This window comes from Stegodyphus dumicola, chromosome 6 (assembly GCF_044657685.1).
Source record: "Stegodyphus dumicola isolate Sdum_Otavi_A_Nest chromosome 6, ASM4465768v1".
Classification (NCBI taxonomy): domain Eukaryota; kingdom Metazoa; phylum Arthropoda; class Arachnida; order Araneae; family Eresidae; genus Stegodyphus; species Stegodyphus dumicola.
Window position 1 is genome coordinate 61,736,803 of NC_140773.1, and position 19,570 is coordinate 61,756,372.

The 19,570-nt window shown below is 32.8% G+C and overlaps 1 protein-coding gene across 2 annotated transcripts in view; it reads right to left on the reverse strand.

The window, feature by feature from the left end:
* LOC118197325 (UDP-glucose 4-epimerase-like) overlaps positions 1-19,570 on the reverse strand; it is a 61,398-nt gene that overhangs the window by 39,972 nt on the left and 1,856 nt on the right. The window contains exons 2-5 of one of the 2 annotated variants that reach the window (XM_085818354.1): positions 17,676-17,795; positions 15,306-15,434; positions 2,973-3,088; positions 2,431-2,544 (exon numbers count right to left, since the gene is read on the reverse strand). In XM_085818354.1, coding sequence (XP_085674480.1) covers positions 2,431-2,544; positions 2,973-3,088; positions 15,306-15,432 — 357 coding nt within the window. In that variant the 5' untranslated portion in view covers positions 15,433-15,434; positions 17,676-17,795. The remainder of the gene's footprint in view (positions 1-2,430; positions 2,545-2,972; positions 3,089-15,305; positions 15,435-17,675; positions 17,796-19,570) is intronic. The other variant, XM_085818353.1, reaches the window with a different exon arrangement.

Consider the following 19,570-nt stretch of genomic DNA (forward strand, 5'->3'; position numbering starts at 1 on the left):
TTGGGACAGATTGGTCTATGTGCTCGCAGACCCGTCAGATGTGTTCCGCTCACAGCAACTCACTGTCGCCATCGTTTAGCCTTGAGCAGAGAACTTGCAATGTGGACATCGTCACAGTGGGCTTGCGTGATGTTTTCCGAAGAGTCCAGGTTCAGCTTGCAGTCTGATTCCCATCGGACTTTCATACGGAGGACTGCAGGTACCCGCTACCACAAAGATATTATTGAATGACAGGTGACAGCAGATCCGGACACCCGGACGGCTAATCGGGTATAGTCCGGGACCCGCTCCATCTAGAGCATAACATGTTTACAACATAAAATACCTAGAGTTGCATTACCTACACGACAGGAGAGCATTGCATGGTGACATAACATAGCTCAGCACAGACATAACATGGCATAGCATTCGATGGGACATAGTATAGAATACAGTCATTGCATAGTGACATAACATATTTACAACATTAAATACACAACGTAATGTAACTTACATGACAGGTGGATATAGTATAGCAACATAACATAGTTAAGCATAGATAAAACATAGCGACATAACATATTGTGGTTACATATTTACAACATACAATTCTCAGTGTGGCATGACCTATGCGACAGGTGGACATTGCATGATGACATATCATAGCTTAGCGTAGACATAACATGACACAGCATTAACATTGCACCATCATGTGACATAGCATAGAATAAGGATTACATATTTACAGCATTAAATACACAACGTAACTTAACTACATGAAAGATGGGTATAGCGTAGCGACATAACATAGCATCTCATAGACATAATATACATAGTAATGCGACATAACATATTGATATCACAGATTTACGACAAAAATACACAGCGTCATATAGCCAGCACGGCATACATAACATAGCCTTGCATAGGAACATAGCTCAGAGGCATGTATATTGACAAAAAATTTTTATAATATATATATATATATATATATAAACAGCATAACATGACCTGTACAGCAGGTGGGCACACCGTTACGGTGGTGTATGATTGCTTGTTTGGGATGGAAATTCTCTCAGATTTGACTCCGATACAGCATGCGTGGGACATGCTTGGCCGACGAATTGCAGTCCGCCAAGCACCTCCTACATTTGTACCGGAACTTCGGAGAGCACTGCTTGCTGAGTGGAGTAATGTTCCACAAGATCAGCTTGATAATTTGATACTCAGCATGCCTAGACGTTGTACGGACTGTATTTCGTCGTCTGGGAGACATACAATGTACAACCATTATACCAACCATATAATGTTAAGTATTTGTAATAGAGATATTTTTTGTAATTGCTCCTGAGAGCAAAAATCATAGTTTTTATGAATGGTATCATATACACACCAGCTTTTTTGTTCAATAAATGGGCTTTATGAATAATTTTCGTTTGTTTTGTTTCTGAACCTTTATTTGCCGGAGCTGGCATTATCCTTAATTTATGGACATGAGTGTATTATGACCCCAAAAGAACGTATCTAGCTGGTCAGATCCGTGCTTCTTGAAGGCCAGTGAGTAGGTCTCTAACCCAATTCCATAGTCCATAGAAGCGAAAATTTATATATCCCGTACAAATGTTGAGAAAGTGTGTTCGCGTTTCACCCTGGTAAATGAAAATAGGATCGCATTCCTTCAACATCTTCAATGAAGCTGAATAAAAGAGTTAAATCGTATCTAGATGTGTACCTTCATGAATAACTGCACAAAGCTCGATGTTACTTAATAGTTACCTCCATATACAATGACATACACGAGAAAGTACATATGGTGAAGTAAACAGATCAGATGAATCTGCCTTATAAATAAAACTCGTCATGAAGTATTTTCTAAAAAAAAAAAAAAAAAAAAAAAAACTGGCTGGCATATACATGCATTCCCTCTTATATAATACTGTATGTTGTAACTTATTACAGGCTTCGTTTTTCTTGTGATTCTTATTCCATTAAGCATTTGGCAGCTTTTAGCAGTTACCTGCTCTACAGTAATATTTGAAGTAATAACTGTCGTGTAAGAATAACATTTTAGAGAACGTTCTTGGATAAACTATTGCATCCATCTCTAATTGTCAATTAACTCAATAAACTTCATTCATTCAGTAGGTAACAGGTAAACAAATTCGTTAGCTTCCTGGATGATAGATTCAATTCATGCAGAATTGTAGAAATCATAAGCATTTAATTTTGGAGCAGGAGACGGGGAAAATGTGCAATACCTTCGACGGGATTCAGACTCCGAACTTTCCGATTACTAGTCGGACGTACCAATTACACCATGAAAGCACACGATAAGGAGAAAGAAAATCTCTACAGAATTACTGAATTTCCTTCCAACTTTTAATTTCTTAATATTTTTAACAAATAATCACTTTTTACGTTTGGTATAAAATATAATGATATGTTACTTACTTCAAGCAAATAAACTGTGCTCACAACGTTGTTTTTGTAGTAGAACAATGGTTTTTGCATCGATTCTCCCACAGCTTTGACTGCAGCGAAATGAATCACAAAATCGATTTTATGCTGAAATAATAATGGAACAGTTACGTTCTGATTAATAAAATACAGGATGTTTCAAAAAGATCAAATTTTGTTTCCAAAAATTTTATATAATACAAAATAATTATTTCATACAATATAAAATATTATCACATAAGATGTGATGGAAAATTAATAAGACTCGTGTCAGGAAACATAAATTATAAGTTAAGTTATAAATCAGCGCTTGTTCGTATGAGGCAAAACTAATTACAGAATAATTATACCAAAGGCAATAAAAGTATTATTCTGTCCCATTAAGTAGCACATTTGCTCTATCAAATTCTGCTGCAGGTAAAAAAGGAAAAAATAATGATTACATTTTCTAAGATAATAATTTTAGTATTGTGCTCATGAGTTGCAGAACTTCAAAACACAAATCGAAGCAAAATAAATAAAAATGATTACTGCACCTTTGAGAATATTCCAGATAATCGTGGCTTGTCCATCAAATCGCATTCATAAAACGTCACCTTCTTTCCGGTTATTTTCTCGGCTCGTCGGAGACTAGGTGCATCCCCTTTTTGACCTAAAATATTTTTCATTTAAAATAAATGTAAATATTGATAAATATTTCAATCGATTAATAAATAAATAAATCATAGTCGACGTTCATTATATTTCCGACTTACTTCCTACCTCCATGGTTACATAATGGGGGGCCGACTGGGCATTGGCCTCTCCCGAAATGTAGGAAAGCCAAAAAAATTTTTTTTAAAGAAATAATCGAAAAATATTTACGATCTCAGATGTTTGCATGAATGAGGCTAATACTGTTTTTAAAAGGAAAGAGATGTTCAAACTCTGCGATGATTTTTGGCAATGAACTTTTAGATCGTTTCCTAAAGTAAAAAATAATATTCTTTCGAAATTCTGCATAAAGGTGAGTTATAATAAAATCTTTCAGAATTCGTTCTAAAACAAAGTTCTAAAATGACGTTCGTTCTTCTAAAACGATTTCTGCTTTAGTTTTAATTGCGCCTTTGCAGTTTTTAATTCTTTCATTTATGCAAATTCAGTAAACTACATTTTCCTTATTTCTATTCAGAACTCGATATTGATAACCTTTATAAAGGGCTCGAAAGGAAACAAACGCGAGGATGTCCTCAGGGATTGTGTGCTGGTCCGCATCTGTGGAATCTGACTTTATTAAGGGCTAAAAGTTTTTTTCCCCTTTTAGTTTCAATAATGTCTAAAACATCCATATTGATTAACATGAGATAACAGCTAATATTGTAGCAGAATTACAAATAGAATGAAATCAAAAATTTCGAGAGGAGCCTAAACTAAAGACACGTTTTCAATATAACGAAGACTAAATTTATTCACAAAGAAACTGTATTCATCCTAAGAAACTTCTTAATGACTCATCGTGACATTTCCTGAGGAGCTGTGGGAGGGGGACTGTACTCTCCGATTTCGCGGGAACAGGAAGAATTTTGAAAAACATGGAAAGAAGAATCGCGGAAACAGAACTAATTCCTCTTTCGGGCTGATGTTACATGGCTGATAAGAATACACTAAATCCATTCCCATTACTATAGTCCGTCATTATAGCGATCTTTTTTTTTAGGACATATGTCATTATAACGAGCATAGATTATATCAACTCATTCTCTTCGGCTCAGTCTATAAATCTAGAGGAGAAAAATAGAACTTAGACATGTAGGAATTATTATATACTGATTCTGTATTTAATAATATGTAGTTTAGGAGTGACAAAAATTCTTTAACTACATAGTAGCGAAAGCAGTTATGTAGTTTATTTTGACAGTGGATATCGAAGCATAAGAAAGAACTTGGCCTTAAAAGGAGAAGGCAAGCTACATCCCCTCAAAGAGAACTTTTGAGCTGAAATTGATTACTATAATTACCTGTAAAGAAAACAACGAAATCCCCGAGAACCGTCTGTTCAACCGCCCGGAGTCGAAAAGAATATAACTACCAGCGTTTAGTGTTTTAATCCACTCAAGCTGTCTTGAGAAAGTTATACCAAAAACGTTTTCCGCCTATATTATTAAAATAATAATAATAATAACAAAGATCACAAACTGTCTTTTACAGTAAGGTATAAAATTTATTTTTCTCAGTTATATTTACGAAATGTTTTTGCCGTCTTTTCGTTACTGTTGTGATTTTTCCAAAGCAACGATTTTTTCAGACGTGTAAAAAAGTCTAACAATTAAAAAATATAATAAACATAATTAAAAGTATACTACTTGTATCTATACAGAAGTTTGTATCTTGTTTATCTTAATAGCTATAGCTTAAAATATATTTACTCCTTGATGAAAGCAGTATATTTAGTCATCTATGACGTCCGACAAAAGGAAATAAAAATTACGAAATTTTTAAATTTAATTCAGTTTGGTATTTCCTCTTGCGTCTAAATTTTTGTGCAATGCGTAAAAAACAAACTCTCAGGAAGTTACGACATTTTGTTTTTTACATACGCTATATTATAATTAAAAATACTTATGAAATAAACGACTCAAATTGCTAACCTGGAAAAAAAAAAAAAAAAAAAAAGTATTTTCTAGGAATTTCGAAAAAACACAAAATTTTGACTTTTCATATTACGCTAAGAGAATACCGTTAATAATTATGGCAGAAACGAAATTTCATCGTCTTATGTGGAATTAAATTAAGCTATTGCAAGAAATATTAAATGGCACATCAGTATCGCTTACTATCAAAATGGTGAAACTAACATAATTTTGAATTTCGTAATACGAAATTGGAACATAAAGAAGTGAGACTGTCACAAATCCACTCGATATCCATCAAAATAATTGTTCCCTTGGGAAGCCATAAATCGCCTGAACATTGTTGCCAATCGTCTAAACAATGCTGGAGCTTAAACTGAAATGCCCTTCACCTGGGCGATAACGATCTCTTATTTTATTTATTTAATCTGTGATTCCAAAATGGAGTTCATTCAAATTGTTCTTCAGCCTGGAGAAGGGAAAAATTCCTAGGGATTGAAGTCCGAAAAATACCAGGGACTGGGAAACAAAAGAGTTCCGTTTCAAGCAAAAACTCCGTTAGAGCAGGGGAGCATTGTAATGACCGAAAAATCTAATTCTCTTTGATGTGCGACCTCGCCCGAACTACCGTTTTCACACTCTGAGATTCTCACAATCAGTCAATTGTGTGAGCGCAAAGGGTTCCCGATTTCTTCGACATTTTCATCAGTTCTTTTTGTTGATGGCTTGCCAGAGCAAGGACAGCGTTTAGTTGGTTCTCTGCTTTCTGGAAAGGATTTAAACCTCCTGAAAACATTGCTCTCAACAAAATTTCCATAAGCGTATTCTTCAAAATATACAGTCGCTTTGTACCCCAGATAGAAACAAAACGTGATGGCGCATCGTCGCACAAATTCAGATCACTCGTTTTTGTAACTTTCCCCTCCCCCCAAAAAACTCACTTCATGAAAACGCAGTAACACAATATATACGAACTCTACGAAGTTGCTGCTTAAAACTATGTAAGGGGTTTATACCTTTGTGCCTTATGAAGGACAATAGCACTAAGTGAACTGACTCATCAGTTTACAAACCTCGTATGCGTAATTTATGAGCTCCAGCAATTTTCTCAACAGTTTTAAATAGTTTATTTCAGTGCAATACTAAAAATGTATTGCTTTCCCTGTAATGTATGCAAAACATTTCTACTACTTCTTAAAACCTTAGAAACGGCAGAACTTGGATGCAGAATACAAAACAATAAATTCTTTAGTAATGAAACGTAAGTATAAAACAACAAACGTGGAACTTTTTGAGAAAGTTACAACGGTACAAAAAGGTGGATTTTTTAATTAATATATAAATCAATATCTGTCTTAAGGTTGATACTCGCAGCCAAATTTTGTAAATGTCTTAAAATGTGCAGAAACATTTCGATACGCGTTTCAGGGATATTGCTGAGAAAAAAAAGCTTTGACACAAGCCGCAAAGCCACCACGAAAAATGAACATGCACTTAGTGCTACGGGAAACATGCTATGGGAAATGAATATGCACACATTTTCAAACGCAACATAGCATGAATTTTGAACTTAGCGTCTAGTTTTCCTAGCTAGATTTTTAAGGAATGATAGACAATTAGAGCTTTAAATTATTAAACCCAAAAATCTTTGAATTGTTTTTATTTCGGGAGTCCGAACTATTTAATTTCGGGTGTCCGAAAATTTGATTCTGATGATTATTTTTAAGATTTATCCCAGGACTAATGTGAATAGTTTATGTTATTAAATCATCCACAAAAATCATTCTTCTTAAGGTGGCCATCAGCGGCCAAAGAGCAAAACCGCTGAATGCTAGTAGTTCGGCTCGGGTCCAAATTCTGGTGAATGGACTGGCTGCTTGGAACCTTCGTTGTTTTCTCATATGGGATAGTTTCCGTTAAAATACTCTCTCCGAAGGCCTCAGTTCCCTTAGGTAGACAGTGCCATGTGCTTTCCATGGTCTAAATAATCCTTCTTAGAGTAGACAGCTCTCGAGGGCTTTGTGAAAGAATTTTTTAATTAAAAAGTTATAAAAAGTATGTTTAGAAAATAAGCATGTGATTAAACTTTAGCTGGATGAAACTGTTTACTAATAATCAAGATCTAAATAGCTGATGCCAGTATTTTGGCGATGCTAAGAAAAAAAGTGTTAGTCGCTTAGCTCTTTCCTTTTGAAGAAAATAACATGTAAACGATTTTCATAATATATTGTTCCTGTAACAATACCACTCAAGCCAATGATAAAAAGACAGAAAACTAGTCTTATTTTTATAAATAACTCAAGAATTCTTAGCAAATATTTAGTCAAATTGTTAAAATTCTGAGCCAAAACTAAAGCTAAAATCAATATTCAAAAGCTTTCCTAGACTCATTATAAACTTCAAAGTATGGCTACTGCATTCAATGAAATTTAGTCACTCTTTAATACAATTATCCTTTTAGAGCTCTTCAATAACATGAAAAACGCAGAAGTTGCTTTTAATTAAATAAATTCAATGGACAATTATTATTTATTATTTTTTTTCGGAAAATGTTGCATACATTTTACTCATAGTTGATTTCCGTTTCAGTTGCACTTGTGGATATTTTTCTTGTTTCTTTATAACCTTAAGGCACAAATTACGATGGCTGACATCAGACTGCCTTTAGCATAAATTATCACGCTGGGAGAGACCTTCAAAGATGTTATCTGAAGTCTTGTCGCAATCTTCAATGGAAGTTCAACAGTTGAGGAGTAAGATGTCGAATGTAAATTTCCTTTGATGTCCTGTCTAGATAATACTTACAGTTTATATACTTATTTACAATCATGTACATGGCAATTAGTACATTCTTCATTTTATGTGAGTGTAATTAAAACCAAGTCTATTATAAAATAATATTTTATCGAATTAAAACTGATCACGTTACATAGAGAAAAATGAAATTTTATAAAGTTACATTGGTTAGATACTTTTAACTGAAAACTAACGTCGGATAAGTTTTCCAATAAATTTTTCTGTGTCTCTTAGATTTGATGTGATTTAATTTCGTTATATAAATAAGTTATTATTTAATATCTGAACTATTATTAATAATAAATTTCGACTTGCATTCAAAATTAATTAAAAAAATTAATAGTTGTATTATTCCATAGCAACACTATTAATTCCTATTTTGCATTAAATTTTTATAAATTATTTTATTACCTCAGAATCGGAGGGAAAAAAGATTTTTCATGTGATGAAAACTAACCTGTTTCCAGTATTTTAGATGCCTAAGAATATTTTAATGTATTTTGCTGTTTATGAATATTGCAGTTATATAAGTATAAGAAACAAAAGCAGTTTTTCTAGTTCTTTTTTATTATCAAAAGTAAAAATTATTAAAGAAGTGGAGATTTTCAGTTAACGATACATAATGAAGTACGCTGCAAAAGTATCACATAGAAAAGTGTGTGTGTGATTATGGCAAAGCCTCGAGGGCTATCTGCCTAAGGGAAGGGATGCCTTCGTGGAGAACTTTCTAAGAAAAACTGGCTCGTATACACGTTACACATGGGGAAAACCACGAAAACGCCCATGCAGCCAGTCCGTTCGCGGGATTCGGACCGAACTACCAGTGTTCAGCGATTTTACCGCTCGGCCATTGGTGAGCATAGAAAAGAAAGTCTTCCCCAAAGATACGTATATTTGCTAATGATGCGCTAAGCCTATTTACTTAGATACATATAGATGAGTCTCGGTATTGCAAAATAACCTAGAGCTGCAATTGTGCATTAAATACTTCAGCATATGAAGGAATGCAATCTGGCTGTGATATAACATGGGTTTAATAAGTATGATAAATATAAGAGAATCTATATTACACACAGAAGGCCGTTCGTACTTTATGAAAACGATTTCCTATTTAAATTTTCTAGTTAGTATTTTGAGATTAAACATTTAGTATTTTCAATATAATCATCTACTAGCGTTTTGTTTTGTTTTGTTTGGAATGTGGCATAAGAGATTTAATTTGGAAGTGGTTCCTAAAATTCGGAGATGGCATAAAGGTTACGTAAACCCACTTTCCGTGAAAAAATATTCGTATAAACTTATTGTAAAGCAATATATCAAAATCGAAGTTATTACATTCCGAAGAAAGGTATCTTTAACATATTAAATTTGAAAGGGAAAATTAAAATAAAAAAAAAGCTCTAAAACCCCATCCTAAGACTCTCCGAAAGCTGGTAAATATCAAAATATCAAGAAAGGGAAGTCTCTGATACTAAAAGAAAATACACCGGCTCAAAGAGCAATTGAATCGGAAATGTCTTTTAGCACTTTAATTAAAATTCTTCATACAGATTTGAAGCAAGCTAAAGTTCGTCTGCTTTTGCCAAAGCTTATAACGAAAAGAGAAACAAATTACAGAAAATGATATTAAAGAATCTAGCTGTTGATAAATGGAAATTTATGATAACATTCGAAAAAGCATATTATATTTAAGCGAGCAAGATTTTGTTACAACGGTAAATAAGAACTCAAAAAAAGTCTCTAGTAACGTTTAAATTGATTCATTGTATTATCAGCAAAATATTTTAGAATGAATTTTTGAAGAAGAAATTCGAGCACTATATGGAAAGAACATCAATAAATTTGAACTTCGTAAAAAACAAAGTTTCTAGAAGCATACCGTCGTTTATTTAGCAAAGAAAGACCAAGAAACAGGAATAAAATGTATTTAATTCAATAAAATATCTTTAAAGTCACCTGAAGCTTTTCCTTTGATGATGAAGGATTTTCTGCCGCAAAACCTAAAATGTTACGATGCGCCAAACGCACGGTGATACATTCGCTCTTACTTAACGAAACCATAAAATGTAAAAGCAACTAAAAGCAAGCTTTTCCTATAGACTTGCGTTTTCGGTTTGTCAAAACGAATCTTAGGAAAACACCATTCCAGAACACTAAACGGACTTTAAGAAACGACCCACGAAAGAGTGGGATAAAGCAAATATGATGGAATTAAGAAAAAGTTTCCTTTCGGTGAAAATTTTGAGTTAGAGCTACAGCCAAGAATCAAAGCTATTTGAAGAAAATAGTCGCAAGAAATACACCCTTTATGCATAAAAATTAATTATCATAATCGCTTCCATAAAGTGTGAACGACTTTCTTTTCAGGATAGGCGCAAGAGTATCTGACGGCCTAAACAAAGAAAAATTTAGGTATATTTTTATATAGTGAATCCTCTCCGAGCAAACTCCTTTCTAAGAAAATCCCCTCTGAAAGTGATCAGCATTCTTGATAACATAAATAACACGTCCCAAAACAATCGCCTTCACAGAAGACCAAAATTGTCTGGAATTGCGAAGAATATACATCATGAGGTCTTATTTCCGCAACCGTTGGTCGTAGACACATACTTCCAATTATAATTTAAATGACACGAATGTTCATTTTTTGGTATTTTGAAATTTAAAAATCAATCTTGTAAAAGCAATGAAATTATTTTTTAAAACGTTTTCCTGGTCTTTATATTTAATAAAATAAAAAGCAAAATGTTTTACTCCCGTTCGACAAAAATTGACCGAGGTATTTAATTTTGAAGTCCTTTTCTGTTTGCCATGAAGGGTTGATTATAAAAAATAAATTTGGATAATTTGAGGTTTGCTTCCTTTTAGTACCATTCAGTGATATCCTTTTGTGATTTACTAGAGTATAACATTCTTTAATTTAAAATTTTGTTACATATAATATGCGGAAAGGATTTTCACACTAGCAATTTTTCAAGTTTTCAAATGCTAAAAATACATTAACATTCTAATGCAATTTTATTACTTTAGAATCATAATCTAAACTCGTACAAAAATGTATTAAACTAGAAATATTTTTCGTTTCTAATTTGTGCAAATAATGTTTCGAGTTACTTATGGGCCAGCACTGAAGCCTTCTGTTGTTTTTTAGAGCACGAGTTCTCCAAATAAATTCCTTCCATTTTTGGGAGGGGGTTATATTGATTCAATACTTTACATGACAATCTGCATAGCAACTTAATCTATTAACACCAGGAAACTTTTTCGAAATCGATACTTCCATTTCGTTTTTGTTATGAGCAAACATTTCACTCTTGATTTTGTATACAAACCCTGAATATGATAAGAAATTTTAAAAATTAAATGTCTCATTCAATTTTTGTCAGACGGGAATCGCATTTTTGAATTTTTTTTTTATTAATGACTATAAAAATTTACTATATTTAAAGACAGACTAGAGGATCTTATTAAAAAAGTTGTATTTCTTAATTTATAAACGCCAAAGTGGAATATATCTACGACCTACGGTTATGTAAATAAAGGCAGCTTAATCTTTTTTTCGTGAACGAAAGTGCGTAGTACCTGTACAGAAGTGGTCTTCAAACTTTGTAGATCTTCGGAAACTTATTAGAACTATAAAGTTTTTTTGGGGGGAACCCTCATCCTACTCTTAGCAAAATGTGTAAAACGTAATGTTTAAAATAGATCAATATATTATAGATACATTATGTAAAGGCAATTAAAGTATTGTATATTTTATTAAAAATTGTTAACACAAGATTAACGTAATTTATTTTTGAGTAGCATAAACTCCTCCAGGTGTCACTACCGCTTGCATTATATTTAGCGACAGGGGTGTGCTTGCACTTTTTAAACAAACTGTCGAAGACTAGCTGTATTGATGTTATCTGCAGTCTCATTTCATATTCTGCAATTTAATTGTTTTTATAGTCACATGCGTTGAGAAAGATTTTTCGCTTAAATACGTTATTCCGAATGGCATTTATACGTTTAGAGCTCTGTGAGAAACTTCTGGGTATTCTGCAAGAACCTGCAACTAAAAATGTAGAAAGTGCTCTTGCTTAAATTTAAATTTTAAGGCTGATTTTGTTGCTATGTCGATAAGTTATTCCCTTTCCTTCAGTGGCAAGTCTTCTAATTTATCGTAGTACTCGAAAGGATTATTGATTCGGTCATACTTAGTTTTTTTTCCTTTTCCTGGGAACTATTCTCTTACAGTTTTCTTCAACTGAAAAAGGTGTTCCAATATATAATTTTGAACATTGTCGTCAAAACTCCAATTATTTTCAAGTAGAAAACTATTCAGTTTTCTAAAGCATTGTAAGTCATCCTCTTTGTCATATGACCACCACATGTTAGGTTTCAAAATCAATGATTATTTTTTTTTTTTTTATTCTTATAATATGTACATTCAGTCCTTATAGGGATATATTTACTTCGTTTAGAACGTCAGCAGCCCACACACGAAGCTTCTAATTAATTTTCAAAGATAAAATTAAATGTATACTTAGTTAATAAATATTAAGCAACTAGTGGGAGTACTTCATAATTTTATTTTGATTGGTCCCGTGTTTGACATGTGGAACCCCTGGATTCCGGGGAACATGGTTTAAAGACCACTGCTCTACAGTATATAAAATGAAACCTTACTATGCCGACTATCTATGCTTTAGTTTTCTTTACTTTTTAATGTATCTTTTAAGTACTTGTCTTAGAGACCATCCATGGCGCTCAGTATCGTTGTTCAGTTGTAATTTCAAAAATTACTGGTCAAGTTCAAAGGCAGGCGACTTACGGAATTAACCGCTTTGAAAGATTTCATTTACAATACTCAAGTATTATTTATTTAATATTAAATTAAGTAATATTTAATTAGATTTAATTAGAAATACTTAGATTTAAAAAGTGAAAACATTATCGATTTTTTTCCCCTTCTTTTTATGATGGGAAAAAACTGCGATCTGGAATTTCTCGCCCCTAGGCGACGGTTGGGTTCGCTTACTGGTAAAACTGCACATCTCGACAGGTGAAAGAAGGAACCATGCGCTTGAATATGTTCTGCTAATTTGTGTTATATCGGATTAAATTATATTTTTCAATGAAACAGCTGTTTTCTATGAAGGAGACATTCTTACCATTCAGGAATTAGTTACTGCCTATTGTGTTCCAGATGTTTGTGGTAACACACAGAAATGCTTAATATATTAATAAATCATGAAACATTATTTTCGTAAAATGGACCGTAGGGCATGCTGCAGTTAGAAATTCTGCGATCAGAGTAGTAAGAAGCACTTAAGTAAACTATTTGAGGACCATTTCCTGATGACAAGATGCACGAGGGTAAACTAAATAAATAACAAAAATCCTTTAGCCAATGGCTTTTTAACGGCTGAACGGTTAAGTCTCTGAACGCTGGTAGTTCGACCTCGATTGGATTCCAAGCAAGCGGACTGGCTGGATGGCCTTTCTCCACGTATAACGTAGATACGAGCCAGTTTTCTTTAGAAAGTTTTCCATAAAGGCGTCCTTCCGCTTAGGCAGGTAGTCCTCGCGAGCTTTGTTATAATCAAATAAACCAAACCTTCAGCCATTGAGGTCCTTAAATAGAGCTCATGCAGCTTAATTTTACTCTGGGTTGTGGAGTCGGAATCGGAGTTAGGCAGATTTCTAGTTAAAAGTAGTCGGAGCTGGAGTCGCTAAAAACACTCGGATTTCAGTTTTTGTTGGGCAGTTTGAATTTGAAATGAAATTAAGTGAATTGAAAAAAAAATTAATGACAAACTGAGTTATTTTTTTATGGACTAGGTACATTAATAAATATTTAGTCATTTCCTATTTTATTGTCGTATTAATAAATAAATATGAGGAGAATGGATAATGTTGCTGAAGAGACATCAAAAACTATCCCAAATGGAGCAAATGCGTTGTGCAGTCCTTACCTTGCAGCTTGCTGTTAGAAATGAGTTGAAGGTCATGGTACAAATCTCAGTGGTAAATTTAGGCAAGCAGCAATAGCAACAAGAACTCCCAAAATTGGTACCATTCTTATAAGGCGGGCAGAAAAAGGAGCAATTAAGCAACGCGATGGAGCAGTACATATGTGATGATAAAGAGGTTGTTAGAATTAAGAACGTTTTTAGAAAATATAGATAACCCTAATGCTTCACTAACAGAAAGACTGTAGAATGATGTTGCAGAATTGGAAACTCTTCTTTTTACACCATATATAGACCCCAAAAAACTGCAATTTGAAGAACTAGCGGGAGGCTTGTTTATGTGAGAATGAAAGAATATGATATTTATTCTTTCTAAAATGAGAGATCTTATTGTAGAAGAAATCATTTCTTCAATGAGTTTGTGAAACAATAAGATCTTGCTGGATTCAATATATGTAGATCCAAAACACCGAATTTTGTTGGCTAACGAGCAAATTAAAAAGGCAAAGAAAGACGTCTTTGAACTTTCACTAAGAATGAAATTATTCTCAGAGCAGTTGGAGTATTCATATCAGGACAGTCATACTGCAGACATTGCAGTTGGGTCTCTTTCATCCCCTTCCAGTGATGAATTAGATTTTGAGAAATATTTGGACAATACTGTAAAGGCTAAGGCAAAGTGAATGAAAATAAACAACCAAGAGCCTTTAGGTATAAAAATGAAAAAATACAAACAAGATTTCTACACAACCCTTGAAGAAATACAGAAATATGATCGCTCTTGTAAGACACCTCTTTTAGAACTTATACAAATCTATCCTGAAAAGTTAAAAGAAGTAGCCCTAACAGCAACGGCTCTTCCTCCAACTCAAGTTAGTGTGGAAAGACTATTCTCAGCTCTGAAGTTTATCATATTGGATCTACGGTCCTCTATCAAAGAAGATCGTACCGAAGCTATACTGTTTCTTAGAAATTAGCAATGCCAGTTTTTTCCATTTCATGCTAATTAAATAATCTGATATGCCATCAAATTTTTTTCTGTACCATCTATTACTTCTCTTATATTAAAAAAAAAATAAGCTGTAACGCATGTGTATATGTTTACATATATATGGAAGAGTCGGAGTCTTTAAAATTCCAGGTGTCGGTCATTTTACCTACCGACTCCACAGCCCTGGTTTTATTCGCTAAACTATACGCAAGTTCGCTGTGCCTGAGATTGAATTGTATTGATAAGCGACCATTTAGGAATATACAGATCCAATATAAAGATCTAAACAGATTACGCTCCAGAATACTTCCACTGCGTTTTCTAACCGCGGGGCATTTTGAAGATGAAGCAACACTAGCTAACAAAAAGATGAGGATGATGACTGGAAGGTCAAACAAGAAAGCGAAAGTTAAAAAAAAGAAAAGGGAACTTTCAGGAACTGCAATATGCCCTTCAGGTATTTTCGTCAAAGGCAAATGACATCAGCCAGTCTTGCAAGTTTTTCGAAGTACTTACCTGAGACAGCATTCACGAAGTTATCTACGACTATAACGTCGTAACCCGCCTCTAGCAGCTCGATGACTGTGTGGCTGCCAATAAATCCTGCTCCCCCGGTCACGAAAACAGTCTTCTTCGAATTCATACCTGGAAGACAATAATGACGTTAACCACTCATTATATGACATGACTTCAACATTCAGCCGCAATAAAATTTTTTTTCCCCTTCATCATTACTGTTTTTAGAAGATAAAGTGAAAAAGGTTCAAGGGCACATGAGTGTTAAGTATACAATCAAAAATAGTTTTGAAGCGTCTCGGACCCAATTATAGTTCTTTTACCTTACGAGTTAGCTGAAAGCAAAATACTTCGAATGCAAGTGCTCAGTTCTAGGTAATGATAATAAAATATTGCCATAATAATTATGGATATGATGAAATTTATTCATTTCCTGCACTTACATGATAAAATTAACATACGTAACAGGGTTAAGGTTTTAGTTACATTAATTATATTACGTATTTTTCGCCAAATTTTTTAATTATTACAATTTTAAAAGACTTATAAAGACTGACTTATAAGATTTATAAAGACTGACTAAAACCTGGTATTAGTTTCAAATAAAAAGATTCAGTATTTTCTGAGATAAAAAACTTACTATAACGTCAGTATGTTTAATTTTTTAGCAAGAATTTGGAAAAATCAATGGTACCTTGACTGGGAATTGTATGTTAACATACAAAACGTTAAAACACGGGCCTTTGTGCGTAATATAAAATCTAAAAGCCTTCAAATTTTTAAAAATTTATTTTCTGCTTTTTTTTTTTTTTTTTGTTTTATTTATTCATTTATATATTTATTTTTATTTATTTATATATATTATTTATTAATTTTATTTATAATTTTTCTTTCCTTCATTACTTAATGTTCCTTTTTATTTTATTTTTTTAAATATTTTTGTTTGTTTGTTAAGTACTTATTTGTAAAGTTTAATGAGCAACTGTTATTATTATTGTATTAAATACGTACTTATAACTCAGCATTATACGTAGCATATCAATGCAAGATGTCATTGCTTATGTAACGCTACTACGCTATGTACTTTCTGAGTTTGGGAAAAAATGTCGTTCGATTTGTCAGCCTTACCCTGGTGGTGGCGGCTGCTGGATTTGTAAATCTGTCCGCTGCGCAGGCACTATTCTGTTTAGTATATAGCTTAGGTAAGAAACCTGCTCATGATAAATAAATAAATTAGGAGGATAGCCTGCGTGTGTTTTGTTGTATCTTTAAAAAATTCTAGTTGATATCAAAAACTCTCCTAATGGAAAAATGGGAAGATAAAGTTAATGATTGGTTAACTGATTAATGCAAAGCACGCTTTCGTGCAATACTTTCCAAGGAAAATTAGCTCGTATTTATGTCACATACAGCGGAAACCACGAAAACGCACATGCAGTTAGCCCATTTTCCAGGGTTTGAGCCCCGGTCGAATAAAGAGCATTCAGCGGTCTTATCCATTCGGCTACTGGTAAGCGAGATATAGTGACTCAAAGTAAAAGTCGGACGCCTATATTTTTTATACTTTATAAAGTAATATTCAGCATAAGAATTTAAATAAAATGTGCTCTAGCCATTATAAATCAAAGTTCGAAAACGTATTGATTTATAAACAAAAGGGAAAGTTAGTCAACGCTAGTTTTTTTATACATTTTAAAATTTAATTTAAACTTATAAAGGGTAAAAACTATTTACAAAATAAAAGTCGGACAGTCTATAATTTTGTTATTTTTCTCATTTAAATTTCCAATATTTTGAAACTTTTCACTAGTTTTCTTTTGTTTGTAAGTATTGAGATATTACCTTAATATTTTCTTTGCTAGCTAATTTAATTTCTATGATTAAATGGGAAGGTACTGGCTTTTGAAAAGCCGTGATACGTAAAGTATTTTAAAAATGGGTTGCCAGGAAGAGATAATATTACAAAAATAGTAAAATGAAGTCTGTGTGCTGTGCACCAGAATTTAGAGACTATAAATTTTTTAAAATTTAATGAAGCACTGAGTTGACAATTTAGAACCCGCAAAAACTGCTCCAGTCGGCAAAATGCCTAAGGCCGGCCTTTAGTTACTCACTATATGTTCATGAAGATACTGTGTTACAAGAAGAGAAGTAAATAACATTGTGAGCTTTTTTTTTTAGCAAAATATTTACTCCCAAACTTACAAAAAATAGGATCCAACAAAAACAGGTGATAAAGAATGAAATATTTTTCTCTCGGATAAGAAGGCAAGCAACGAAATATGTTAAAAGCATTTTCATCAGCATAAACAAGATAGAATATTGGATGTTAATAAATGGCATAAGCGACGAGTTAGTTTCAGAACTGACCTTCAACCGGTTCGGTGCGGGTACCAGGGACAAAAGCGTCATGTTTTGACCTGACGACTTTTTGAGAGGAAGAAGGGGGGAGCTAACCTAGCAACATTCTTTCTTTTCCAAAATTCTCTCCTAAGGAAAAAAAAAAAAAAATCTTCCGATTTCTCATTTCTCAAGAAATTGCATATAATTGCCCAAAAAATATGCTATAACATATGTAGAACTTAAATCTATTATTTTATATTATGATTAAAAAACAATACTGTAAATGCTCTAAAATTCTAATCTCAATATCAATAAGTTCTCGATTTTGAAACAGACGAGATTGAAAATACCCATATATGATGAACAAAATGTGCTATTATTCAGTGGCTCATATTTGTTTTCGGACACATGTGTTTTCCAGTTTTATTTACAAATATCAGTTATTAAATATTAGCAAATATCAGTTACTCAATAATAGTAAAAATTGGCCAATGCCTATAATGGCTGGTGCTCGCCATTTGAGGAGGGATATTAACAAAATGACTATTTTTCTTTACATATATATTACATCATCTATTTTAAAACCTGTTTATTTTGAAAAAAAGTTACTCAAAACGTTTTTCGTAAAATTATATAAATTCTGCAATAGAACTCGCATAAATATTCGGGTAGCTTGAATAAACAGTTTGTATTAATAAAAACATGAAAATAACGGGATGTTTAAAATTTCTTTAGATATCCTTTAGCTAAAACGATCTTTTCACGCGCTTTGGTGCGGATTCAATTCATTTTTTCCCTGTAAAAATGTTCCTTCCCACCCCCCTCGTGTAAGAATTCTTTTTAGGAGAACCTTCGACGAAATATCATGTTCTCTCATCTTTTCTTTCTTGCATGTTCGATAGGATTTTACGTTCGAGTTTTGGTAATTTTAAGATATTTTTTATAATAATCACAAGCAAATATTTAGGACTGTAAATGTTTATCTGGAAAGATTTTGACTACAAAGTTTTCTTATAGATATTTTCAGGTTTTCATTAAGAATATTTTCACTAATCCATTTTAGTTTTGATAAATACCAAGTTTCTTATTGCACAGGCAGCGAAACATCCACAAATCATTATGCCCGTACGTCCGTTCGTAAGTGTTCGTGTTCGTCCTATAAAAATTCGTCTATCTTGCCCAAATATATTAAATTTTGACTTTTCCGCAAATACAACATTGTTCCGTTCATCTCAAAAGTCAGCTTAACTTCAAATTCGTTACATTTTTTTAAACAAAGCCTTTGAAATAAGTAGGGATAATTTCAGGGAATTCCTCTATGCAATAATTTAGTTTTATAAATACTTGAACTTTTATTCATTACATAAACAACAAATAAATTTCTGAAAAGTACTATTTATTTTGATATATATATATATTCCAAATTATCAAATATCTTTTATTTTACCAGTTTCATATTTATTCCTTTTTTTTAAACAAAACAATAACATTTTTAGTGTATTAAATAAAGAAATCAATGGACAATACGTAGTAAGAAGCTGATGCTGGATCATTTTAATATAGACTTGTAACGAAATCAAACTGGATTTAAGTACATACAACATTACCAATAAAAATCTCGAAGATACAGAGTAGAATTTCTTTTCTCGAGAAATAAAGATCCTTGTAATCAAGAATACTACCGGGATCTTAAATTCTTACTTCGTTTCTTGCGGAAACACTTAACTCATTCCTTCTTAAAATCAAATTATTAATAATTGTTATAAATACCTAGTTATATACATTCGAGAAGAGTTCGTAAGATTATAATTTTATGTACGGATCGATCGTCCCGCTCATGCTCAGCAAAACACAAAATTTTCACCATACCAGTTAAGATTTATACTCACAATAATACATTTTTAGATATTTTGTTCAATTTT